At 40.1% G+C, this 27333-nt stretch overlaps 2 protein-coding genes across 5 annotated transcripts in view; one reads left to right on the forward strand and one right to left on the reverse strand.

The window, feature by feature from the left end:
* The window catches only part of fancb (FA complementation group B), a 28265-nt gene extending 19349 nt beyond the window's left edge, over nt 1–8916 (reverse strand). The window contains exons 1-8 of one of the 4 annotated variants that reach the window (XM_080903618.1): nt 7813–8915; nt 7566–7712; nt 7216–7305; nt 5299–5427; nt 4515–4687; nt 3279–3709; nt 2959–3199; nt 2206–2291 (exon numbers count right to left, since the gene is read on the reverse strand). In XM_080903618.1, the coding sequence (XP_080759744.1) occupies nt 2206–2291; nt 2959–3199; nt 3279–3709; nt 4515–4687; nt 5299–5427; nt 7216–7305; nt 7566–7712; nt 7813–8724 (2209 nt within the window). In that variant the 5' untranslated portion in view covers nt 8725–8915. Of the gene's footprint in view, nt 1–1778; nt 2292–2958; nt 3200–3278; nt 3710–4514; nt 4688–5298; nt 5428–7215; nt 7306–7565; nt 7713–7812 lie in introns of those variants that run through there. The other 3 variants (XM_080903619.1, XM_080903617.1, XM_080903616.1) reach the window with 3 other exon arrangements.
* A 45-nt stretch (nt 8917–8961) lies between these two features.
* mospd2 (motile sperm domain containing 2) lies at nt 8962–26837 on the forward strand. The gene is made up of 15 exons (XM_080903620.1): nt 8962–9269; nt 9386–9443; nt 9829–9984; nt 10849–10935; nt 11086–11240; nt 12504–12564; nt 12651–12689; nt 12779–12903; nt 13558–13731; nt 17550–17668; nt 22442–22535; nt 22692–22788; nt 23376–23496; nt 24045–24147; nt 24783–26837. The coding sequence occupies exons 1-15, from the start codon at nt 9237–9239 to the stop codon at nt 24933–24935; spliced, it is 1575 nt and encodes a 524-aa protein (XP_080759746.1). The 5' UTR covers nt 8962–9236; the 3' UTR covers nt 24936–26837.
* The last annotated feature ends 496 nt before the right edge of the window (nt 26838–27333 follow it).

The following is a 27333-nucleotide window of genomic DNA, read 5'->3' on the forward strand; positions in this document are numbered from 1 at the left end:
TTCCACATGTGGATCCGTTTCCCTCCAGCCATTTACTGGTGTTATTTACTGTAGAGGATTCAAAGTTTTTCTTCGGGGCTAGAAGTGACAGAGGTGTTTATATCACAGACAAAAGGGGATGGGCTTCCTTCTGTATGTGAGAGACTACGTGCCGGTGTGTATGATCAGCCTGCATAGCAGCTGAAGTTCAAGGATTATTTTGTACCATAAAATAACAAAATAAAGGATTTTCAATTAACAATTCATTAGCTCACAGCAGTCTTACCATCAAATGGTAGGACATAAAGAATCCCTCATAATCTGAATCTTTTAAATGTGATACATTATGCTTGTCCTTATTTTCTGTATACTGTGCTTACAGTGGTTAAACCTTTTTAAAAAGCTAAACGCTCAGACTCTTTTCTCTCTCTCTCTGTATGATGTTAAAGATAGAGGGAAGCTCTTAATATTATAATTTAAGGCACAAGCTCACATAATGGCTTGAAGGGGAGAGTTGCCTTATAAAGAAATGTCCAGTATAAGACAGTTTAACTCCTCTCTGGAGGGGAGAGGGAGGGGAAACAGGAAACAGGAAACAGGAAACAGGAGGACAAAGGAGGGGGGAACAACTAAGCTGTAGTGCCTCTTCACCTCACTGTACAATACCTTGTGCAATACTTTTTGTAAATAGTCAACAGTGCAATAGACTCAATACTTGAAATGTGCAATTCACTTGTATTTTTATTTTTTATTCCTATTTATTCTATTTATCCCCTTTGTATATTTTATTTATATTTGTCTCTGTATTATATATGTGTGTGTGTGTGTGTGTGTGTGTGTGTGTGTGTGTGTGTGTGTGTGTGTGTGTGTATATATATATATATAACAATTCTGTAACTGTAACTTCGGTCGTTGCTGTGCTTTTTTTTGGAAGTCGAATTTCCCAGAGGAACCCACCCGAGGGATTAATAAAGTTCTATCTTATCTTATCTTATCTTAAACAAGCATTATTGCGAACTGTGAATCCTGCCAATCTCGTCTGGTTACAAAAATGTTCACAATAGGCCCACTTTAAGTAATTATGTTCCCATTCTGTGACAATGAATCCTGCGGTAGCATTTAACGCGATGAAGCAGAGAAAATAAAGGTGTAAAAAAAAAAAAAAAGTACTACATACAGATGGAGTAGCTCCCAGAACAAACTAAATTAAATTCCACTGGGAGGAAATAACCTCTTGCCCTCCCTTTTAGCCAACGCTACTATTCAAGCTGTCACAAGCCTTAAGTATCGAGCCGTTTTGAGTACGATTTGATGTTTACTTGAATGAATGGCATCGTAACTACAGCACTGACAGGCTGTGCAGCATCGCAGCAGAAACATCTTCCAAGGACTTCTTTTTCTTTACATCCTTACGCATCAAAAATAACCGAACCATGAGGGGAAAGTACCACTAAAAGCTTTCAGTCAACTATGTGAGGAGAAACAGTGAGGAGAAGCATAAAGCGTCGCAAAACCATCATGTGGTGTCTTTATTCATAACACAAACTGTTTCTGACTCCTGGATGAAAGTGATCTCTGTCTAGCATGTGGCTGCAGGCAGCAACAGACATAAAAGGGCATTTTTGAACACATTAGTCTAAAAGGACATAAATAGAAAAATAAATTAAACAGAGGGCTGCATCATAAAGGTGTCATTTTAAGAATCCCACATGGTCCAATTGAAATGGGCTGAGGCTTTTATCAATAGACACTAGAAAGGCATAAATACAAAGAGGCTGTGCAGAGCGGCTAGGTTCTCATTTGTGGTAAAATGTATCTTTTTAGTCATTACACCAGACACAATAAAGAAATAAAGAGCTACTTAGAGGTGGGATTTTTAACCATGAAAACCACTGCAGCACATTAGTGGAGAAAACTGAATGTCTAAGAGTGCTGCCAAATCCCCATTAAGTTGGATTTTCGACATGCTTTGGATCAGCCTACGATACTGCCCTACATCCACCAGGGGGCTCAACTTCATATTGCTCCTCTCCAAGTCCCTCTGGCACATCGCTCTACACTTCTGGAGCCCCTCTACAGAACCTGCATCAGCGGTTTCTTTATATCCAAAGCACTTCTCCTTTAGCTTCTCTTCATCTTCTTCGCAGAGTAGTAATGAGGCATACTCTCTGAGAGACACCAGCTCTTTTTCCAGCGCTAAGGCAAACATTTTAGATGCACCCTTACCTCCAGCACCTTTGAGAGGCTGGATGGAACAGGACTCGGGGAGGTACGCCAGCAGAGAGTCCAAGAACTGGAACATCTGTAACTGGCTGCATGTGAACAAAAAAAAAAAAGGTGACATTTCACAAGTTATTACATAATTCATGTCACAATACATTTAAAGAAGTTAAGTTTGTTGAAATCTTTTTTTGTCATTTGTCAGCTGATTCACAACCAGCTGCTAGTTCAGAGTTTATTTTGGGGATTTGTAATTTTAAGTGCTCTGCTCTCCAGAGAATCTTAATCTCTTTGATATTCAGTGGTATATCATGCTGACATACATCTTAGTCAACTTCAAAGCTATTTCAGCTTTGAATCTGTTAATATAAATTGAGCAGTGGAGGCTTCTACTCGTAGAACTATGCTTTCTTTTTCTTTAAATAAAATTTAATACATCATGACAATCCCTAGTAGAAGTGGCTCAGTGCACTGAGCAGTGATATTACAGGTTGTAATATCTAGCTTTGGATAACTAGAAAAGAAAATATAAGGAATAGCAGAATAGAAAGACTAAATGTAATAGCATAGGACAGATCCTTGTGGGTAACAGATGTTCTTTCTTCTTGTTTGTTTATTTGGTCCATGTGGTACCCTTAAATTCTAAGATTTACAAGAAATACTCCTTTCAATCTCCAAATTGATAATTCAATTGTAACTATACATCTCAGAAGTCAGAAATACAGCCTTACTGGTATCAGCCATCAGAAACTTATTTACCTGGAATGGACATGCAGCTCTCCCTGGAAAGGGGTTATCTGATGCCAGTTCAGCAGCATGAGAGCAGATGGTCCTGAAGAATTTAATAGTAGATACTGAGGGCTCACTTCTATCTTCTTACAACCCACTCTTTTTTGAATCCAGCCATTTATGTCACCTAAGCTGTATTCAGGAGAGTCTATATGGAAGACCCAGTGATCCAGCACAGTTAAAAGACTCAGGAAGTCCTCTCTAACCTCATCTGGAGAAAATAACAAAACAATTGTTAACATCTACATGTCAGGAGTAAAATCACAAGTCGCACACCTTTGTGCTTTTACCTGCTATGAGTTGGGGAGTTTTAAGCAGCTCGGTGTGCAAATTGTTCTGAATGTCTAAAGCAACTTGGCCACAGTGCAACACAACTGGTCTTTGGTTGCTCATGAAGGAAAAAGCATCTGGTGTCTGGATGTAATGGAGCATGACATGGCACTTGACACGGCCAGAGTTCAACAGAGGTGTCAGCTTGGTCACCGCAGTCACAGCCACTCTGCATGCGTTGAGATCATTGGTGCTGATGGCGTTGTGCTGCTTGCTTTTTTTGGCTGGGGGCTCTGGGAATGTGGAGGCAGAGAAGGAAGAGGAGGAGGGTGATGATGGCGAGGAGCAGGCCGCAGGGAGCCAGAACACTTGGCTCTGGGTCTGGATGACTGCGGGCCTTGAGCACTGGCCCGTGTCTGTCAGGATGGATAAGCTCACATTGGTCACTGGTCTGGAACAAAAATAGCACATCACTAACAATCAGATATCACACAGATAGTGGCTATTCAGAGTGGAAATTGATATAACAGTAAAGACGATGTGTGCGTGTGTCTGTGAATTGAATGTGCGACTGCTTGTGAATTGATTATTTCCAGGCAGTGAAATTACATCAGCTGTACAAGTACACCAATCAAAACAGCAATGTGTGGGACTTAAATGGCACCTGAGACCGTCATGAAAGTAGCTTTCCTTCACATGTTCTCAAATGAAAAATCGGTAACAGGTGGATGGAGGAATCTGATAGCTTTTTGTTCCCACATAAGGAGGTTGGAAAGATATTAAAAACTTGTTGCCATGGTGACCACCTAGTCACCCTGTATCTGCCTTGTAGTGAGGGGCAATCAAAGAGGCAAAAAAAGGATCTCTATCCAGTTAGTGCTGATTATGTTTAGAGTTTCTTACTGATTTAATCGAGCGCAAAGTAATGTGATTTATTCCACATTATTTCACAGCAAACAGCAACTGTTTAAGTTCAGATAAATCTAATCAGACAGCAATGATACCGTCTGACAGCTGGACTGTGGTTCTTGTCACTTGATTAAAGCACAGAATGCCATGTTGTTTGTTGTTGCCTCTGTCTTCACCCTACACTCATGGATCCACTCAACCACACGAACAGATTATGAGTGACAAGGTATCAAGCAGATTAAGATTTCAGAGGCGTCACTACTAAATGTTTAGATAATGCGTTTCAGAACCTTGGACCTTTGTCCATCAAATAATTTTTAAAAATGTAACAAAGAAATCATGTTTACGCTGATCTGTCAGTAGTTAGTATCACTCCCACAACCATTCGGCCCTCAGTGGTGCGATGCCACAGCTTGTCAATTCGAGGTTTTGAAGACACCGCTGGGATGTCGTGAATCTTGTCATCCAAGGCCTCGTTCTTTGACTCATCATCAGAGTCCCACAGAGCAATAAGCCCTTCCTAGACGGAAAGTGCAAAGACTATAATCAGCAATGACAAGTGTGTGACAGCACTGACAGCAATAGCACTTTATGTCAGACGTTTCAATTTGAACAACAGGCATTTAGGCACAGACACAGTGGACTTTATGAATGTTATTTAAAAAGCAGACTTCAGATGCAATGATGCAGGTAAAAGAAAAAAAAAGGATGTAAATTATTTGAAAATTTTCTTTGAAAAACATTTATTTTGGGGAATACACTGCATTTGTTGTGGGTGTTTGTTCGATTTAAGAGGCCAACAGTTTGTTCACTTCAACTTCCTGGAGATCATATTAAAAGAGAGGGGGAGAGAGAGGGAGAGAAAGGGAGAGCGAGAGACAGATTTTGTGTTATAAGCTTCATGTTATGGACGCACAGTGTGAGCACTCAGGTCGCATCGGGCCGTATAATGTGAGACCCTGCATCGTGACCTACAAACTTCTAACCCCTGCGATTCAATCGTACAGTTTGAGCAGGAGCTGAATAACGTGACTGAAAAAAATTGCACAGTGTATGCCGAGCTTAAGTTTAACAATTTACTCTCTCAATACACTTCAACAAAGCATGCATGATGTGTTGTTACTGTAGTACCTGCTCATGCTGTGTGAGAACAGGCTCTCTTTCTGAGACCACATCAGTAAGGGCTTTGACCGACTGCCGTAGAACGCTTTCCTTCACTGTCACTTCTCTCTGAAGCTCTTGAAGCACAGTCAATCCACTCTAAATTACAAATCATATCTGATTGACAGGGCACATTATAAATTTAACACACAGTGAGTAACTTAAATTAGGTTCACGAGGGGTCAACATCTCATACAAATACCATCATCAGGTCTTTAATTATGCAGCAAATGTGACTGCCAGTATGGATTAAATCAAATTAGCATCACAATAAACTGTGTGTAAAAAATATTTTTCCAATTTTGATATAAAAGGACGACAAATTAAAGGAAAACCCTGAACCCTTGACCCCTACAGTGACGAGATCTTGCTGCTCTGTTTTGCTATAAGGGCATTTTGCTGACACAGCTTGAGTCCAATAGTCCCTTTGGAGGGAAAGACTGCTGAAAATCAATACAATCAGTACAAAGTGGGGGTGGTCACTTCCAGGGTGACAAGACCTCCATCCACAGGGCCTGAGGGTTCACTGAACAGTTCATTAATAATGAAAAATGATCTGAATCATATGACATGGCTCTTGCAAACACAGTGGGATTAGCATGTGAAATAGCACTCTGAACCGCCATTATGAAAGTCACCAATTCATTTTTAAAGAATGGTATGTATATGCCTTCAGTAAAGTTTCAGAGAATTGAAGAATCAATGCATTGGTGCAATGCAGCTGTTCTGATGGCAGATGAACCTAACCCCTTATTAAGAGGCTTTATGTTGATTTTTTTCCTTTAATTTGTCACTGCTACTTTGCTAGATAACAAATGCATATAGAAATACATCCAAGTGTTACAAACCATTAGACAACACTGACTTATCACACAACACATCAGAAGTAACTCAGATGAAAAAAAATAAAATAGAATGCTGTAACCATCATTCTCGTATGGTTAAACTAAAACATAAAGTCTTCCATTCATCAATTTGCTCATTTTCTTAAACAGTTATCCAATTCAGTTATGTATTGCTGGAGCCTATCCGAACTGTCACTGGGTGTGAAGACAGATAGATCAGCAGTCCATCACAGGGCTAACACATGATAGAGACAGACAACCATTCTCACTAGGATTCACACAAACATCTAATTTAGAATCACCAATTGGCCTACAATGCATGTCACTGGCCTTGAGAGGACCCATGCAGGCACAGTGAGAACAAGCAGACTCTATACATAAAGGCGGGAGCCAGCAACTGGTTTCAAACCCAGGATTTTCTTGCTGTGAAGCGCCATTGTTAGTCACTGCACCACTGTGTGACCCCTGAAGGCAATCTATTACATACATAAACCATATGGAAAAAAGTACTGGGCCATCTACACATTACACCTACAGGAGCTGCTCGGTCTTTGAAACCCATGCCATGAAGCTCCCGGTGCACAGCGTTTATACTGGTGTTAATGCCAGAGGAGGTGTAGAGCTCTGAAGTTTTTGAGTCAGCAAATTTTAGCAATAGGCGACCCCACTAAATGTTTCCACGTTGCAATACATTTTGCAATACAGTTAGCTCTTATAGCTTATTGTAGAATATCTACTAGGGAAGAGATTTCACAAATTGACCTATTGCAATGGTGGCATCCTATAACAGTACCCTGCTCACATTCTATGAGGCCTTTAGAACCACCCCTTATTCACCCACATGTTTGTAAAGGGAGACTGCATGGCTGAGTTCTTGATTTCATACACAAGTGAAATCAGTTGCAATGAAAAACCCTGAATTCAAAAATTAAGAGGCCAATTTGACCCAATACTTTGGACCATATAATGTATGACCATTAGCCCAAAAAATATTACTGCAGTGCTTCTACACCTACTCTATTAATGTGTTATAAAGACTCACCTGCAGTCTTGATTCCAAAGCTTTAAGTGTAAGGAGATAGTTCTCTGGTGGAGGAGGGGATGTCTTTGATGCTTCAGTGTCCTGGCCATGCTGAAACATGTATTTTCAGTTAGACATACTTAAAAAAAATCCTAAAACTCCTAAACTAAAAACTCCTGTAAACTAAAACATTAAGTCTTCCATTCATTCATTACATTTTTTAAACGCTTATCCAATCAAAAGTTGTGTGTTGCTGGTGCCTATCCATCACAGATAGATCGGCTTGTCACATTTGCCCCCCACGCCCCCGAAAGGGAAATTGGTGGAAATAGGAAGAAGAACATCACTCATAAGAAGAAAAATATGCTTACAGAAAATGAAACACCACAAAGGTCAGTGATGAGGAATTCTTCCAATGCTATAACTCGATCCTTAAAAACCAGCAGCATCTGGTCTGTTCCACACCCCAGGAAGTCATCCACATGGATGGAGGTGACACTTGACCAGAGGGCAGCTATCTGGAGAAGATGGTTTAACAAAGTAGACTTTATTAAAACTTTTAAAGCACAATGAGGGGTAGACAAGAGACTTGGACTGTAAAAAGATCATGAAACCTACCTGAAAAGTTTCCTTCCATATGGTGCAAACATGCCCCTCACAAAAGGATACAGCAAACAGAGAACCATATCTTCCTGTGTTAACTACCTGAATATTTTCAGGTTGCTCAAAGGGTAACTGACAAACATCTTTTACTACTCCATTCTCAAAATAAACAAGTTGCCGATTAGATGTTGCTGCAACTACATCACATTTAAGCACACCATCCACTCTGTCAGCCGCAACCACCAAGATGCACTGTGTGATGCTAATGTATAGATGAGGTAAAATCACACTGCCATCAAACACTTGTCCATCTTCAACAAAATAGCCAAGGGTTTGGCTAGTGGACTCTTCTGGAAGCTTTTGCAGTCCGAGAACAAACACCTGTCCTTTATGGAGAGGGAGTTCACCTACAACACAGTGGGAGAAATGAATGGGAACCTGTCTCACTCCTTCTGCCTGCGGGGATGTATAAAGGACACCACCTTCATGCCTCCACAACACAGTTGGACCCTGGAGAATATACACAGCCCCCTTCATTTGATAAGGGAGTTTAAACTCCACACAGGGCTCCAGTCGGTTTGAAGAGCTCAGTGTGAGAAGACTGTACTGAAAACTGCTTCTTTTCTCACTCTTCTTTATCACTAAAACACATGGCGCCGTGGCTCTCTTCTGAGCGTCCGTGACGCTTTTACATTTCACAATATCCACATGAGCTAATCTTTTCCTGCTGATGACAGCCGCTCCGTCAGCTGCCTTCAGAAACGTGTTCCCTTCCCGTTCAAATGAAAGACTGCAGAATATTAACTCGCTTCCTTCGTTGTCATTTGTGCCCGGAGCCCGTTTGCAGTTAAATGAGATAGTCTTTCCACAGTGGGAGAGCCGATGGGGATTTCGATACAAATCTTCCGAGAGCACACTCTCCATCATGCAGCAGAGAAGGGTCCGTTTCCGCCTTCTGAGACCTTTAGTCTACGTTAATGTAAACTTCGAAACTGTCACTTTCATTACGGTGGTGTTACAAGTTTAAATACACGCTAATTTTACTTGTGTCAACTTTTGTTTACACCGAGGTCACACTCGAAGTAGCGCGCCAACGGTCTCTGAACGCTTCCTGTCAGACGAAATGCATTGTGGGTGAGAGTTGTAAGCGAAACAGCCATGCACCGACACGGAAGTTGAAATGTGTCGCTACCTGGAACATTTATCTAAACAGACTTGTTGTAGGAGTAGTTAGGCTTTTAACAGGTCTTAGACACAATTCAACACTCCCTCGGTTACGAACAAAGAGCCACGCGAAGAGGTGTGGCTAAACCGGTAGAGCCAACATGGCAACGACAGGGCGTCAGTTTCCCAGTTAGTTCGCACTGATTCATACAAACAACAGTCAGCTAACTCGCTTTCAGTACACGGAACTGCCAAAGACCAGTGGACAGCTCAACATGGCTGAAGTTGAGCCACACGAAGGAGAGCAGGTATCGCTGATAACCGTTATTTATTTATTTATTTATTTTTGATCACTTATTGTCATAAATGACTATACGATTAAAGCCAAAGACGACTCTAACCTGAACCAACTCTGTTTTGACAGGACCTTGAAAAGAAAATCGAAGAGACAAGGCAGAGATTCAACAATGAGTTGCTCCAAGGTAGCACAGTTATTGCGGGCAAGCTGACAATAACATATCTTGCTTTTGAATGCATTTTGGTTGCTGTCATCTAGCTTGCATACATTCAGATATTGTACATTAAATAGTTAACTGTTACTTTACGCCCTGTTGCTTAAACGTTGACCCGAATACCCAGAGCCCAGATAAGCGTTAGCTCTTTACTGCCCCGAGTAGCAGTTTAGTTTTTAGACTAATTTTAGGCTAAGCCGTCACACCATGGCCTCCTGGGGGCTTTATTTGAGTTTGCGGCACAATGTGGACATTGTGGGTCTATGAGAATTTTAAATGGGAAAGTTTAAGTCTTTGAAATTGAAACCGATTTTGAAGTTGTCATGTGATTCAGTCTGCGTGTAAATGTTTGCAGATTCAACAGAGAAGTATGACCCCAGGGACGTGGAAAGGCTTCAGACAGATGACAGTCTGGTGGAGGGCTACCTGACATGGAGGATCTATAATGTTGATGATGCCTTGAAAATGATTGATGAAAGTCTTCATTGGAGAAAAGAGTATGGGGTAAATGGTAAGGTGCTGATATGATATGCAATATGTCACAGTATAACAATGTAACCTCACTGTTGTTAATGCTTACAATTTATAGTTTCAATACTAGGAAAATATTCGATTCCCAGTGCTACATGCATATTATATTTGAGCCCCAAAAATCATAAGCCCTTCCTAAAAGTGAAAATATTGACATTACCATTTTGAGATGTCTATAAGCCCGCAGTACAAACCGCTGCTTGTCTTTGTGCTTCCCTGGCATTAGTTCAGACAGAACATCATTGTTTGGGAAACGCCAGTTTCTCCACACACCCAAGAACAATCCCCACTGTTTCTTGTGAGGAACTTTTCAGAGTAACTGTCTGTTTTTTAAATAGCAAATTCTATTTGTCAACAGTTGTTTTTAGAAAGTTTCCTTCAGTAAAGTCTACAAGGTATTCAAGGACTTCGCCTTTTTTTTTTTTAAGGGGGGGCTGGGGTGAATTTATATCCATTAACAGAAAATTTGCTATTTTCCATCAATTTTGGAAGTTTTAGAAAGACCTACTTTTGGGAATCTAGGTCCCTTAATAGCAAGACTTCATAATACTCTTAAAATGTGGCAAATTAGTGACCTTCTTTAAAGGACCATGCAGTGATTCAGAAATTTAGCACAGTATATTTCATACACTTTATGCTGTTTTATTTGTTAATAACTAGGGTAACACAAAATAATCAAATTAAAGATTTTCTGCGCCTTGAGGCAAAGAAATTAAAGGCAGCAGTAGTCTAAAAGATACAAGACAGATTCTTCCCTTTGCCTAAAATGTCATGTTGCATATTGTTATTCTTTGAATGAGAGCACTGGATAATAATGTAATGAGTGTCCTCATGTGTGTTTCAGACATTAATGAGAGCACTATTCCCAGATGGATGTTCGAAACTGGGGCTGTCTACCTCCATGGCTACGACAAAGAGGGCAACAAACTCTGTATGCACTTGCTCTATTAAAAGAGATTCTTCAGCTCAGCCTTTATTTGTTAGAAACGTTATCTTTCCCACTAAAAATGTTTGATCCCAATTTGAGAAAAAAAAATACAAATGAAATATGATAACTTAAAATTTGTTTCCTGTGTTTTAGTCTGGTTTAAGGTAAAGCTGCATGTCAAGGATGCAAAGACTGTCATAGACAAGAAAAAGTATGTTGCCTTTTGGCTGGAGAGGTATGCAAAGAAGGAACCTGGGATGCCTCTAACCGTTGTGTTTGACATGACGGACTCTGGCCTCAGCAATGTAGTAAGTCCATAAAGTTATTTTTAAGAGGAAGTCTTTTGTGTTTAAATAATTTACAGTTCGTGCTCTAGTCTAATCCAGGTCTTCAAAACTCACATTATGTTTTCAGTCTTTTCCTCTAAGGTATAAGTCTGTTGCTTTCCTGTTACTGTCACTGCAATGTTGTTTACCTTCCTCATACTTCTTGCTTCTTGAGCTGTGGACTTGCAGGGGCTGATACTCCTCAATGGTATTACACGTTAGAGATTAAAGTAACCTTTAAATCCTGATGGTCAGCTCGAGCGGGCCGTCTAATCCTTAGGCTCGCTGTGTCACAGGCATTGGCTCCTTGATGGAGGGCTCTGTCAGCGAGTTTATTTCATTGGCTTGGCTCTCTCCTAGAAAAATTGCTCAATTAAAGACGAATAAACCAACACAAACAAGGCAAAAAGAATGTATAGCTATGCAGCTCCTGTATAAAATGAGTAGATTAGATGATCAGTTTGGAAAGCAGCTTTATTGAGGCCCGTTGAACCACAGTATGAGCCAGCGCAAAGCTAGCCAGTATGATCTCATTATGGGTTGGGAGTGAATTTCCTGCATAGCAATGAGGCTTCTAGCCAATTGTAAAGCTGAGCCGCGATATAGGGGTTATTACTATTGACGTATTTGCTGTTTGTCTGATAATTTAAATTATCATAAAACAATGAGGTTAAGATTTTTCATATTTATCTAAAATTGTTTAAAACGTGACTGAACATTTGACTTGGAGATTAAAATTTGTGCCTGTCTAAGGGGCTTTAATCAGAAGCCCTTTTATTATTTATGTTGAGAAAATGCACTGTAATCTGAGCCATTTGGGAGCTCTTTTTACGTAACTTGATTTTAGCAGGATTGCAGGATTGTGTAATTAAGGCATTGTGTAATGATAAAAGTTGAGGGTTAAATGTGCGTGTTACCATTAAGTAATGGCAAAATGGCATAAAAAAGCTAGATGGAAAAGATTCAATTTTTGTGAAAAAAAATATTGCCGTTCAGAAATGGAGAAAAAACGTGCTTAAGACTTTCTCTGACAATGGTTGACAGAGGCTGAGCAGGGGATCACTCAGAAGGGGAGCATGCAATGAATTTCCATATAATATTAAGTGGGTCGCTTCAGATGTAGAGGCTGTTAAGAGAGGGAAAAAAAATTTCCCCAGCAAAAGGGGTTTGTTGATGCATATTTTATTTTTTAAGCCTTTTGTGTGGTATTAATCACAAATTTCTTTCTTCCACTTTGTGTTTCAGGACATGGAGTTTGTGAAGTACATCATTAATTGCTTCAAAGTATATTATCCAAAGTTTTTATGTAAGTTACAAAAGTCATGTAAGTCATCTGGATCTTTTGAAACATTATTCTTACTAACTTGTTCCTTTTTTTTTTAATCATTTCAGCCAAAATGATAATAGTGGATATGCCTTGGATTCTGAATGGTAAGACTGTGGCTTCCAAATTTCAAGCAGTCCTTACTAGTTTTTACGATTCTGACGTCTCAACAATAAAACATTTGTGTCTGCTACAGCTGCGTGGAAGATTGTGAAGTCGTGGTTGGGTCCAGAGGCAATCAGCAAACTTAGGTTTGCATCCAAATCTGAGGTCCAGACATACATAGGCCCCGAGTACTTGCCACCTCACATGGGTGGAACGGTATGTTATGGCTTTTTAAAATGGTTTTAAATTATGCGTTAATTAGTTTAACAAAAGATGCATTAGCAATGGAATGGTCAATACTCCAGTGGGATTATAGTGTGATAAATATTAAAAACTGGGGTAGGCCACATGGTTTGGGTGTGATTTAGCAAAAGAAAATCCATAATAATCTTTCAGCAGGTTGTAATTCAAGTCGTCTGAGAGGGAATTAGAGTCTTCTACCCCCTCTGGGCTCTGATTTTAGGCTTTAGAAAATCTAACATGTGATGGGAAACTTCACGAGTCACAAGTCCTTTTCAGAGCAGATCAGGTGAATGCTACCATTTTGTATAGAATCTAAAAAGACCTATTAGAAAGTAACAGTGGAACATGTTAAGTGGACCATGATGTAGAAGATTAGGATTCAAATGCAGTGTGAAGTGTTAAGGTCAACACTGGGTTAAATGTTGTTTTTTTTCCCTTCTGTATCTGCATTAGTTTTCTTGCCAGTGATGAAGAAATCTAACTTTTTTAAATATTAAACACAAGTTTAGTTACTTTGCTTCTTTGTTTACATAACCAAAATCATATTTACTGATTAATCTGTTAGAAAAAGTGTTACTCTTTAATAACCATGCATGTGGTGACCTAACCTATTTGGCTATGTTCTAGGATTCCTTCAAGTATAGTTACCCACCTCTTCCTGACGATGACTTCCAAACACCCATCTGTGACAACGGGCCCATTGTTAGTGATGATGACAGGGAGAGCAAAGAAGGTGACTTGGATGTTAAAGATGCCCTTGAGTCCAGCTTCACTTCAGATGTTGTAGTAAAGCCCAAAAAGGTACATTTTCTTTCCATTTTAGTTATTAATATACTTTTTTTTAACAAAGGAAAAAAAATAGTGGATAAAAATAATTTCAACTTTGTACACAATTTAATTACACAACAGTATAAAGTAAAACTGCTCCCTGGGTGTTGTGCAAGTCTGTACTTTGGCACTCAACACTTAGTATATGTGTAGTTAGTTTGATCGCATCTGATTGCCTATAAATAAATGTGATCTTTAATGCTGATGCTAATATAATTGGCAGGATTAGTGTTTCTGTTGTTATTAGAGTAGCTGCTCTCAAGTTCAATTCAATTGAATTTTATTTACAGTGCCAAATCCCAACAACAGTCGCCTCAAGGTGCTTTATATTGTAAGATAGCCCCTACAATAATACGTACGCGATGTCAGCTGAGACTGAGTTCTGAACATTTTTTAGATTTGGGTAGTGAAGCATTCTGCTTCTAGGGAGATTAGGTGAGGTTTGGTCACTGATTATTTCATCCTGTGCCTTCTTTCACTCAGTTTCTTTAAACTGCACACAAGGTAACAACATGTAATTGGGTTCCTTTCCAGCAGGTAATGGTTCTGATTTTTGTAAACATTGAGCTGCTACCTATTGCCTCTGTGAAGGTGACTTGTAATGTAATTGGCAGCAGGCATATCCAAAGCTCTTGCATCACAGATGGACCACTCAAACTCAAACTCAGCAGTCTTTGTCAACCACACAAGGAACTAAAAGATTGTTGAGTTTGTTGCTTAAGCCACTCCATGCTGGAACTGGATTCCTTCTCCCTGGCAGGATGGAGCACCATCGCTGAAATGCCCCAAAGACTGAATGTGTTGGAGCCCTCATCACCTCCCTCTCCCTCTTGTACAGCACCTTTTGCAAATGAGTGTTAAGTCCACCCTTCCAAGTCAACCTTGCTTATTTTCAAGTGAGCAGCATGCAAAAAGAAGATGGGATGTTATCAAAGGGATTACTTTAGCATATACTCATTATCTGAAAGCGCCTGTTAAAGAAAGTTGCACTTACATTGTATTAGTGTGTTTTAATAAATACCACACTGGTTTAGATTTTCAGAGCTGGGATATACACATCAGACAGTCATTTCCAGTCACAAGTTTGATGCTTTTTAATGTCCTTAGTGTAACAAGTGAGATCACCTCAAACTCTCAGCCATTGTTTTGACTAGAGATGCCTAAACTTCACATAATCAAAACGTGCACAGATCCCATGAATTGCGTAATGTTATTTCCCAAACGTTGGTATTGTACTGCAGGCCTCTGAGGTGGCCGGTTTCATATCAAAACATTTGCGTCAGCTCTGTGGAAAAGTTGAAGATATTTTTGAGGCTTGCCTGACAAAGTAAAGTTACACAATCACTCTGAGATGACACTTTACACACACAGAGGAAATATCTGAATATGGCTTCTTAGGTGTTGTGAATATTCAGGGTGAGAGAGTAGTGGTTCCACTTTGACAGGTAATTTGTTGTAATGGTAATTAAAAATTCATGTAAGCTGTTGTTAAGCATAATTTTGACACTCGCCTAAGGTTGCAGACCCCATTAGAAATTAAGTCTGCAAACGTTATTCACCATCACTCCCTTTTGAGCCTCGGGCATCTTTATTCAAGGTTTGCATATTATCCACAGCACCTGCATAATAACCACTTAGCACTTATTTTTGTGTTGCTTTATTATCCTGTTGGAAAAAGACCAAATTGGGTAGATAAAGGAAGCACAATAGAATAAAAGCAAAGCACTTGAATGGGATCAGAAGTGGACAATGTTAAGATGAGAGCTTGTGCATCAGCAGGTTGCTCAGTAGGGTTCATCATGTTTTCAATTCTGCTACACCTGATTTCTGGTAGTCCATACTATGAGTGAATCACTGTGTTTTTACAGTTGGAAACTCTTGGAATTTCAAGCCCGTCTGAGCGCATTCCTTAGTGCTTGTGCAGACGTTTCTGCTCCTCAACCATCTTGTGTCACTATACAAGACTGTTCCTCCATCAGCACCATGCACCTCAACCTGCATTCTTCTGGATACCAGTAATCACTAGCACAACTTTTTGGCCTCAGAAAGCTAATTGAGTTTCTTTCTGTTTTGAAACAAGGGCTGGATGTGGTAAGGAAATGTAGGATTTCGCCTACACAAGGAGCTCAATGTCCGGAAGATTTCTGCAGGCTGGAAAGGCAGGTGTACTCACGTGGGTCGAATTATTGTGAGTGCACCTCCCTCACAGTCTCCTGATGTCATCACCACCCCTGGACATGTTCATCCCTTGACCTGTCCTGGACCTTACATTTCGATTTGACCCTCCGTTTGAAAGCATAACATTTCTGACCTTGTTATCAAGGCATGTCAGCTTAATAATGAGAAGCTTATCATTTGCACTATGTCCTGTAAACGCCGAACCAAGTGGGACAGTCATTTCACAGTTTAATTAGCTGTGGAGAAAGCGTAGCACACTCACTGCTGATCATTAGCAGTTTCACATTATTTGTATCTTCTCAGTTGAAAAAACTGCCAAGGTAATTACTGTTATATTACAGTAGACCAACTTATTAACCCATAGCACTAAATCTTTAATCCTGCCTGCCTTTGAGGCAGCTTTTCACAAAAGCCGTCTGTGTCTTGTCCTCTAACACTATCTCTTTTTAAGTTTGTTATTTAGCATTGCTAATCACACAGAGAATCTTATTTTGTGCCTTGATATGAACTGTTTCACCAAAAAACACTCCGATCAGCTCTTACTTTATTATATTTGTCAGTCCCTTCTGTGCCTTACAAAATGTGTAGAAATCACATATTTCTGTAATTTTAGTTTAATTCCTTGTACCCAGCTATGGCAGTGTATTCCTTTTAAATGTAATTTTCAAAATTAATTACCTTTTGTTTCTTTTTAACAAGTAATGAGATTTTGTATGAGTATGGATCTAGTAGAAATAATGCCAATGATATTATCACTAAAATAACTGTTAAACACTATCTGTATGAGACAGTAAAACATTTCACTTTTTAATTCAAACTTGATTATGTTTTACATTTTTCTACTCGCATTTCATTTTGTTAAGCTTGCTCTTTAAATGGATAAATAAATTGAGACATTTCATCAGCGGTTGATGTCTTCATTCTGGCAGTTGCATGATGGTCAGCCATGAAATTAAGCTCCCTTCCTCTCTGAGTCACAGAAAATACTGTCACGTGTAGAGTCTGCTCACTTTTGCCCCTGCCCACCTTCCTTTCCCCCCTCGATTCCTCACCTGCTGTGCTTGCTGCACAAACTGTTTTACACACCATGAAGCATCCATTTCCCGAACTGACCTACTTTAAAATAACTACCATTTATGCAGCCATTTTGAAACGTCTATCCTGTCAGCTGGTGTGTGGTCTTGAGATTTGTGTGAATAATTTGGGTCGAAGTTTAAGCAATTTGCTGACGTTATGAGCTGTATATGAGTCATCTTGTGACTCCTCAGTTACTTTGGTTTGTTTTGTTTTGTCAGAAGTCACAAGTTTGTGGATCACTTTTGGTTCCTCATCTTCATGGACATGCTAATTGTGGTTGTGTGTTCCCTCTGGAGGCTAAGTGGAACGACGGTCAGGGATCATCATAGGAATTTCCCATGCAAAATTATATTAAGTTGCGTTATCTGAGCATTTAAAAAAAACTATTCATCAATGCCAGTACATGAATCCAATGACGGCTTTCTCTGTATGAATGCCAAAGGTCACACATTTCATTTTTAGGGGAAAAAAAACAGATAATGGTCACATGACAAAAATTGTGTGTCTCTCTAATCAAATGCTTTTTGTTCTTTCAGGTAAATTTTCTGGAACAAAGTTTGAGGTCAGAGGACAACGATAAAGGAGATGCAAGCGCCAGGACCAAAGGTGCCAGGAAGCCGCTGACCACCTTCAAAGGTTCTCTGTTAGATGTTAGGTAGGTTATAGCTCATCAAGATTGCATTAGTTTGGACACCTAAATTTAAGGTGGTGGTGGTCAGAGGGCCCGGTGGCGCCAGTGTCCGGCAGCCTCGCCTCTGTCAGTGCGCCCCAGGGCAGCTGTGGCTACAATGTAGCTTGCCATCGCCAGTGTGTGAATGTGTGTGTGAATCGGTGAATGACTGAATGTAGTGTAAAGCGCTTTGGGGTCCTTAGGGACTAGAAAAGCGTTATACAAATGCAGGCCATTTACCATTTAAGAGTTCCCATAACTTTGTCACAGGCAGGCGACATCTGCTGTTTTTTCCCTTTGTATTCTAATACTACACTGTTCAAGACCATACAACATGTGAGATAAAACCCCAACAAGACGACCCCTTATGAGCAGCCACTTGGCTTTTGCGCTTATACTACAACTGCCATGCTCTGCTGCTGCTTTTCGTCCCTCACTCTCCCTCTGCGTGATGCGCACATGATCACTGGTGCGCTCATTTGGGTGCGCTTGGTTCTTGCCTCTAGACATCATGAGGCCGAGTCAGCAGGGAATTTGCACAACGCCCATCTCTCTTTGCGAAGAACCAACAGAAGTCACCCATCATGCTTGTATTCAGGTTTCCATGATATTGTTCGTTCAAAATGTTTTCACACGCTCAAAGCCAAATTTGGTAGAAAAAAGTCGATATGAACATGTAGAAAGTGTATTTTCAGTGGCAATATAGCACCTGCTTTCAGATTAGGAATCACCAAATAAAATTCGTTAAAATACAGGTAACAGAATCCCAGTAGCTAAGTGCTTGCTGAGCAGTGTAATAGTAATGACAGAACAATTGCAGCCATTTAGTTGTAGATCATTTCATGTTCAAACTAGCTTTTTGCAAACACACCTTAAGGGAGTAACCATGAAGTCTTGCAGACTGACAAGTAACTGATGGGTTGGAAAGCTTTTTGAATGTCACTCTGCATCATCAGTGTTGTGGACTACATGGCGAGATCATATTCAGGGAACAGCCATCGGGTCATGCAGCACTGTAATGCTTTTTATGTGTTTACATTTACTGAATGTATCACACAAAGCTCATGGGAAAAACCTAACATAGAACTAATATTCTATGTTCTAATATTTTTATTAAAAAATGATGTGCCTCAGCAGCTCCTCCTTTCTTTGGTACCCTAATGAAGATCACCTGTCAGACAGGCCTTTAGAGCCCTGCAGCGCTTCCTTTTTCTCTTTTGATGAATAATACCATAATTATTGGTATTATGTCTTGGAGGGGGTTACTACTATGGGAATTCCACTATCAGCTACTTTTAAATGGACCTAATGAACTACTAAATTTCATTGAGTAGGATACTGTCCAGCAATGGAGCATCCCCACATTCATGTGCTAATAGGCATTCCTGTTTCCATGGTTAACATTTCTGCAGAAATACAGTCCCGATCAAAAGTTTAAGACCACTTGAAAAATGGCAAGAAATCATGTTTTGCATGGTTGGATCTTAAGTAGGGCTTCAAAATGCAACAACAGTGTTGTCCTGTTGAAAAACCCAGTTGTTACCACACAGATGAGGGCCCTCAGTCATGAGGGATGCTCTCTGCAAAATCTGTGCATAGCCAGCGGCCGTTTGACGCCCCTGCACCTCCTGAAGCTCTATCCATTATGGCGTCCACTCCACTGTGGCACGCAGAAAAAAATCTCAGGTGGGATCTGCTGATCAGTAACTGCTGATCAGTAACGTTGGAAGCCATCAGGACCATCAAGGTACATTATTGCCAATTGGGTCCTCCGGCTCAGTCCTAGTGAAATTTTTTGGGGTCTTCCTGACTTTTTTTGTTCCATAACTCTCAGGATCATTAAAGAAATTCCAAATGACTGTTTTACTGCATCCCACCTCAGCAGCGGTGGCGCACTGCGAGAGACCCTGCTTATGCAGTTCAGCAGCCCGACCTGTTCAAAAAGGGAATGAGTTTTTGCTTTTGCCATCAGAACGTCATGACAGTGTGACTACCCGACAGAAAATGACAATGAATCCACATTTTTGCACAGATTTGGCCTTTTAAAGGCATGTGGTCCTAAACTTAAGTGTTGTTTTCAATAAATTGGATGCTCAAAAAATGTTTTGTCTCACTCATATTTCTTCTGGTTGCATGTTGAAGCTCTACTTGGAACCTTGTTCAGATCCAACCATGCAAAATAGCATTTTTTTGTCATTTTTCAAGTGGTCTTAAACTTGATCAGGACTATATATATACATATACATATATTGCTTTTGCAGATTCCTTCCCTTTGTTACGGTAATACTAGATATATTTTTTGTAATTTTGTAAATCATGCTAAATTCCCACCTCTGCTATCACAAACTCCACACCACACCAGAGTATACCAATATGGACCAATATTAATTCTATTTGTTTACTCTGGACCACGATTCAATTGCAGTTTCACACAAGCTAAACTAAAAATATACTAGCTTTAGAAATGAACCTCACCCTAAACAAACACGTAAAACATTCTTGGGGTCTGATCTGCACCTAGCATACTCTGCTTCTCTGCAGGTGCACCCAGCCTAGTTGTTTAAGCTGCTTCAGAATTTGCTTGGCCTTCTTCCCTGCAGCCTGAAAAAAAAACTGCACTAACCGGGCAAACATGCCAGAATCAGTTTTAACTGCAAACAGCAAAGGTTGGCTGTGAATGCATCAGTCTAGCTGATGTGGACCTGGGTTGAATACACAGACCAGCCAGCTTCTTTGTTCTGCAACGACAACTCTATTGTGTTTGGGAGACCTAAAGCTAGAAGTGTTATCTGGTCACCAAAAGGTAACTGGTTTGATGTTCTACACAGTTTACATGGGTTCATCTATGAGTCTGTCCCATGTTTCCAATATTTCTGCCAATTCCCTTTGGGTAAGACATGCCAAAGCTTGTTCAGGACCCTTACATCAAGGAAGATTTGCTGTAATATACGTGTAACTAGGTATAACCAGTTGACTCGCACGTCTATGTCTTGAAGAGCCATATGCAAAAAGATTAACTGCATCTGAAGTCATTATTGATGTTTTGTACCTTTATAGCTCAACTGATCTGTTCAAACAGAGGCAGGAATTAAGGATGCTGACAGTCAATTGCTCATTGACTAGAGATGAATTGGTGTTATGCTAATTAGTAAGAAACACTGGCAAATGATCAATTATCTTCAAGAAAGGTGTGCTAGTCCCCCTCCTACACATTGTCAAACAGAACATATATTTTAATTGAACCTTCATTAAATTGCAAATTGATTGCTGAGTTCAGAAGATATGCATTTCAGTATGGAGTACAACAATCCCATAATGATCTGGTTGTTTCGTGGGTAAATATTTTGCGTATATAATGTGTACTCTTCATGTACTCTTCATTTTCATGAATAATGTCTGTTGATTTCTGTGTTTACAAAGCTAAAGCTTTGATGTGAGGATTTTGACAGCTCTGGGCTGTGAATTATACTGATAAACAGATTAAAATGAGCCTTAAATGCAATTATGTTTGGGAGTTGTGTTAGCCTTCATTCGAGACTGGGGGCTTTAGGAGAGAGTAGGGGTCTTTGATCTTGTGTTTGCCAGAGGTTTGCAGAGCCCAAAGACTCACTTTGAGATCAAGCATGCTTTACTCTTCTTTTTTTTTTCTCTTTTTTTTTTTCTTTTTCCCTACCATAAGGGACATGGAAAAGGAAAAAAAGGGAAAAAAATCTTTGTTCTTAGCGGTCTTAGTTCATAAAACAGCCAAGCTGCATCATTGAGAAGCTTTATACATGCATAGCAGATAATATGATCCCGCTGTAATAAGTATGCAATGTGCACCAAGGCCAAATTCATCAAATCGCATGCTGCATGTATATATATATATCACCAAGTTAGACTGTGTGAGCTAACGACAAGCAAAGCATACGTGACCCCTTACAGGTTTCCTATGGCTCGTTCCTTCCTTTGCAACGTTATACAAATCTCACTAAATCAAATGCTAGAAGGGATTCATTTTATTTCATATTTTTTAATCCAAGTCATAATATCAGGAGGTCTCCCTCTAGTAAGATGGACAGCTTGATTCCGGATACTAAGTTAGATTGCTTTATTTTAAATATATTTTCCTGTAGCAGTAACATCAGTGTTCTTGATTTTGTAGCTTGCCATCACCAGTGTGTGAATGTGTGTGTGAATGGGTGGATGACAGGTTGTGTAAAGCGCTTTGGGGTCCTTAGGGACTAGAAAAAAGCGCTATACAAATACAGGCCATTTACCATTTGATATTCTGGTACACAACAGACTTTGGAAAAACAACCCATGCTGAAGTCTCCTCCTTATAACTTACAAAACAGCCGGATTTTGCCCTGCAGCTAAGCTTGTTGAACAAGTCATAAAACTTTCAAAAGGGCTGTAGCAGAGCGCCGGTAACATAACTTGTTTAGGTTGGCTAAAGAGGACAGTAAACAAGTAAAGGTTGGTTTAGATGTACCATGCTCGTTCAGTACCACAGTGTTCTGTTATTATGTTTCCTTTTTTAATTCAATGATAAAATTGTTAACAATTAATTACAGTGAATTAAAGAAGCAGATTCTTCATTCAGTTAAATAAAATCCTGGAAAAGGTAATTTGTTAGAGGTTTCCATTGTCAAAACATTTGGCTACATTTTTAATAAAAAAGAATAAAATTGTGTCTCAGGTTTCCACCTATGTAGCAGTCTAATGTAGTTCCTGCTACACTCTGAGGTTTTTTTTACTCTTCATCTCTCTGTTCAGCCCTGCAGAGGAGCTCAGCTTTGGTTCTGGAGAGACTGAAAAGAAAAGCTTAATTATCCTGAACAATGTGGTCAAAAATCAGGTGGCCTTTAAGGTGAGTCTGAAAGCGTGTGGCACTTGCTACAGTTAATTCATGCACCAGTTCCCTTTGATCTCACAGTTCACAGACTAACTTTTGCGTTTATGTATTCAATAAATTGAGGAGACAGAAAAAAAAGCATTGTTAAATGTTCCTCTAATGTCTTCACAGGTGCGGACCACGGCGCCCGACAAGTATAGAGTGAAGCCGAGCAGCAGCTGCTGTGAGCCAGGAGCTTCAGTAGACATAGTTGTGTCACTGCATGGAGGTATTGCACTTAAGCTCTGCACTCTTCTCACAGCAGATGTTTCTAAATGCTGAACCTCAGAATAATCAAGAGGTTCAGTGTATTACCTTCCTAAAGTGCAGGCAGCCACTTTCTCCTGCCTGACATGCATATTTCAAGACTGATAAAAGAATCATCTCTACAAAACAAACCATCAGACAACTGACAGTGCTGCGTGAGTTGAAACAGCTTGTGCCCTTCAAGCACCGAAATGTCAGCTGTAGGTTATGATGTGCTGAACATAGCTCGCTCAGAGGAACCAGTGCAGCTTATTTTGGGTTACTTTTTTTCCCAGCTTTTATGCTGTGGTGGGGGGGGGGGGGTTTTCTTCTCCCCAAAACTGTCACATCTAACACTGGCTTCTGTGAACATAGTCCTTCTGTTTCTGTGTCTGAACCAAATCAGTCAGCTGCACTAGTTTTGTTGTTGATTTTAAGAGCAATTTAAAAAAAAAATTTGCATTTTCTGAAACAAAAATCGAATTATTCAGTTTTCAACAGCTGTCTCGGTGAGTTGTGCTTACGTTAATGTTTTTGTTTTTTTGTTTTTCTCTGCCTGATTTTGTGCAGGTTCTCAGGCCTCTCCACAGGACAGGTTTCTGATTATGGCTGCAGAGATGGAAAATGCTGGATCACAAGATCTTTCACAGTTCTGGAAAGAAGTACCGAAAACCAAAATCATGGAACACAGGTCTGCAGTGACGTGTTGGCCACACGTAATGCCAAGCTTTTACTTTGGCATGCCTCCCAAGTATATTTGGCAGCTTATTTTAGATTCTGTGCTCGTTTAATTCGCTGAGAGAAAGAAGAAATCCTTGTCTGACTTATTTTTTTCTAGTTAATTCACAACTAACCTGCTAGTCCCAGCCCTTCCTGTCTCATTTTCACTACCAGCTGTTTCACTTGCCAGTTTGCTAATGTAACAGCCTCAATATCATTCAGCTGCTTCCCTAAAGTGGATCCTATCCCAAAGGTGGTGGAAGTGGAACTCCACCTACTTACACTGCAGCTGGATATCAGCTTTGAGCTGTAGGGCCAGTTAAGTTGAAAACTAGTTTGTGTGCTATTGTGACGAGCTCAAAAAGGGTATAGCGCAGAACAAGGATTACAGCTGCTAACTGAAGTCTAAAATGATGGAAATAAATGAAGATGGACTATGTTTCTGCCACACAGTACTCCTGTGGACCAATGATTGCATCCTCCTGATATCCTACACTAATTAGATTGTCTTTCCTACAGATTGCGCTGTCATGTTCTGGAGAGTGCTAAATCAGCAATTAAATCTTTTAAGGATAACCCAATGGAGACGATGCCAATCGAGCAGCAGGAGTTAAATATAGCGGTGAGTTTTGGTGTAAAAAATAAATAAATACAGAAATCTTGGTCAGTTTTTAGACTTTTCAGACTCTGGCTCCATTGGTAACCATCTAATGAATATACATCCCTGTCACATGGCAATCAACAGTATCTTTCAAGTTTAACGTGGGAACAGTTAACTGTTAGTTTGCTAACAGTGCCTGTATTTTGTTGGCATTTCTTGGTCTTTGGTCGCCACATGTCTACCTGTGTGTACACCACTTAAGCAACAGACACTCATCCATCCATCCATTTATTCAGTTCAGCACAGACTGGAGTAGGATGAAAAGTTGGGTAAATCCACTACAGGTCTCCAGTTCATCACACAAATGACTAACACAGAGAGACAGACAACTATTCATGCTACATTCATACCTACAGCAAATTTAGAATCACCCTTAACATGCATGCTCTTGGACTATGGGAGGAAGTTGGAATCCCCACGCAGACACATGGAGAACATGCTGACTTCATTTTCTAAAATTTTTCTGTCAGCAAAGAGAGGTTCTTACCGTAACAGTTAGCTGTTCCTGTTTTCCCTGCACACATGTTTCCACGACCTGTTTGAAAAACACTTTAGAAGCATAAACGAGGTCATTCAACCAGTTTTTGTCTCACCAGCTAATGCGAGTCACAGCCTGCACCTCACGGCTGGAGCAGAAGCTGGACAACACCCTGTGGTTGCAGAAGGTTCTCATTGTGTTGGTGGTAGTCCTCGTGATGCTAAACCTGCTGTGTCTCCACCTGCTGGGAACAGCTCAGCAGCCATCTTGATGTGCAACGGCACCCCATCAGCTGTTTCTGTAAATTCCTAATACACAGTTCCAGCGGGGCCGCGTTTGAACTTCCTGATTGGCGGTCATCTGATGTTTTCCCGCCCTTTCCACAAGCTGCTATCATGGAGAGTCAGCAGGGCTGACTTTAGGACATGTGAGTTGTTGTGGAGTAAGACTAAATGAAGAGATTCTCTTTTTCTGACACAGTCAGATTCAATGATGTGACATCAGTTCCTTGGTGTTTTTTTGTTGGGTTTTTTTGTTTTTGCTTTTTAATATTGCTCATGGAAAAATGTAATTTACTCAAATTAATCGCAACAGTCACAATATGTAGAAAGTATTAGTTATTTTTTCAAACACGTTGTATAATTTTTTACATGATATAAATATAAACAAAATAAACACCTTTGGTCACCTTATCTAATTTCATTTGACATCAAAAGGCTTTTGTCTTTGTGATCAGTTCAGGTAAAAATAAGAGGAAAAAAATGAACTTGTGGAGTTCAAAACGCCAGCATTTGATCAAATATAGATGTTTTGGCTACTTAGCAGCCTTGTTTTGCATAAATATTCAAGCTCCCGAGCACCCTCATTAGTACAGAGGTGCTTAATTGAAAACATCGCAACATATGACCTCACTAAACTTCTCCACACTCCGAGCAAGGAGCCACAAGAGATCTCTGTCTACACTATCTCCTCAATTTGTTTTAATTACCCCAACACTGAACTAAACTAAAATTACCAAAGCAATTACTGGCGAGTGCAAGGACACGGCACAACCCACTTGTAGCTTAGTGGGAAGCGCTGATATCTATAACAAGATCCAGCTCGGAGCAATCAGGATGTGAGCCGCGGCGCGAGGAGTGATCGCGGTTTGCTTATTAGATGTGTGCACATAAGGGCTGCCTGGCTTTAACAACTTGCAGTTTGTTCACAGTCAGTGGTAGCTGCTTACATTTTAGGGGTGATTAGAATTCTTCATGCATTAATGAGTAAACTAATCCTGCTTTCATTATGAACACTGGGCAGCTTTCACATGCCACAAAATATTTATTTATTTATTTTGTTTCCCTGCACATGGCATCGTGTTTTGTCATCTCTAGCTTTTAATATTTTAGAGGTAACTCTAAATATGCTGTCTTTCTTTAAGTGAAAGCTTCGTGTATGCGCTTTCTAGAAGGTATAGGATAGCTTTAAGTGAATGTGCATTGGATGTAAAACTTGCATCCTTGCTAGGAAGTGCATTCTGCACTATTTGGGTAAAAAGTGCCAATGCACTTTAAAAAAAATGGATAAAGGTTAATGGAGTGTGTGCCTCTAGAGGGGAAAAAAGTAAAAGCTTTGGTATCACACATAGCTTGGTTGATTTTTGGAGTGCATCTGAGTGCCATGCAGCACGTGACTGAACTCTGAAATATTTCAGAAGAATAGCAGAGAGTCCAAAAACAGCCAGGATGACTGGAGTGGGAAATTATTCAAGTGGTCATATGACGGTGATTCCCAGACAGACTTGCCTCATCTGATTTTCGAGATATCACTAATTGCAAGCTGTGGATATTGTACGTCTTTTTTTTCCAGCAGCTGCAGAAAACAGAAACTCCTCCGTAGCATTGATTTCACATTAAAGATCAGGTAAATCGAAACTCGGTGTGCGTGCGTGTGTTCCTGGCCCCGGGCGCTAATGCAGTGTTTGAGGGGGTGACGATTTAGTTCGGGCGCCGTATTGGAACAGAGGGATCAATGGGGAGTTAACGAGTGCCGCATTCAACAAGAAGGCTGTGGGTGAATTGAATAAAATCATGTTGATGTCCAGAGGTGAAGGAGCAGCACATTCTGCTCCATCATCTGTAAATGACCTGTTGAAATCAATGATTTTGATACAGTGGCATTACTCATTTCCAATAAAAATGACAGATGCATAAAATGCATCCATATCCCAGTCATATTGTCTGCTTTAGTCATTTCTTGCTTTTTACTTCTAGTATAAGCCTCTTTTCTGCTCTGGCTCCTGTTCTGTTGTATGTATTGATTAAATATGGGTCAAGGGTCAGTGAGTGCTTACTTGGTAGGTTGTTGACAAGCTTACAGGCTGCTAGGACTAAGCATTACAAAGTAATGCCTTGCTCAAAGTTCCTGGTTATAGGACATTCTTGAATAAAACTATGGGCGTTTCTGCATTGGAACAAATGTTTACTGTGAAACCAGCAGCTTATTGTCAATACTGGATTTGGGGAATGGAGATAAGTTCATCTTCTTTTTTCCCTTCTTTCAGTTCCTCCCTTTAGGGGTCTCCACAGCAGGTCATTTGCCTCCATCTCACCCTATCTTCCCCCGTCACACCAACTCTGCATGTCTTCTCTCACCACATCTATGAATCTTCTTTATGCTGTTTTTTC

The sequence above is a fragment of the Rhamphochromis sp. 'chilingali' genome, assembly GCF_963969265.1.
Source record: "Rhamphochromis sp. 'chilingali' genome assembly, chromosome: 14".
In the NCBI taxonomy this organism is placed as follows: domain Eukaryota; kingdom Metazoa; phylum Chordata; class Actinopteri; order Cichliformes; family Cichlidae; genus Rhamphochromis; species Rhamphochromis sp. 'chilingali'.

Bases quoted from the DNA above. Each gene is read 5' to 3' on its own strand.
- mospd2 (XM_080903620.1), top strand. From the start codon at position 9,237: ATGGCTGAAGTTGAGCCACACGAAGGAGAGCAG. The intron at 9,985-10,848 runs GTAAGGTGCTGA...TGTGTGTTTCAG, and splicing joins AAAAGAGTATGGGGTAAATG to ACATTAATGAGAGCACTATT. The intron at 17,669-22,441 runs GTAGGTTATAGC...CTCTCTGTTCAG, and splicing joins GGTTCTCTGTTAGATGTTAG to CCCTGCAGAGGAGCTCAGCT.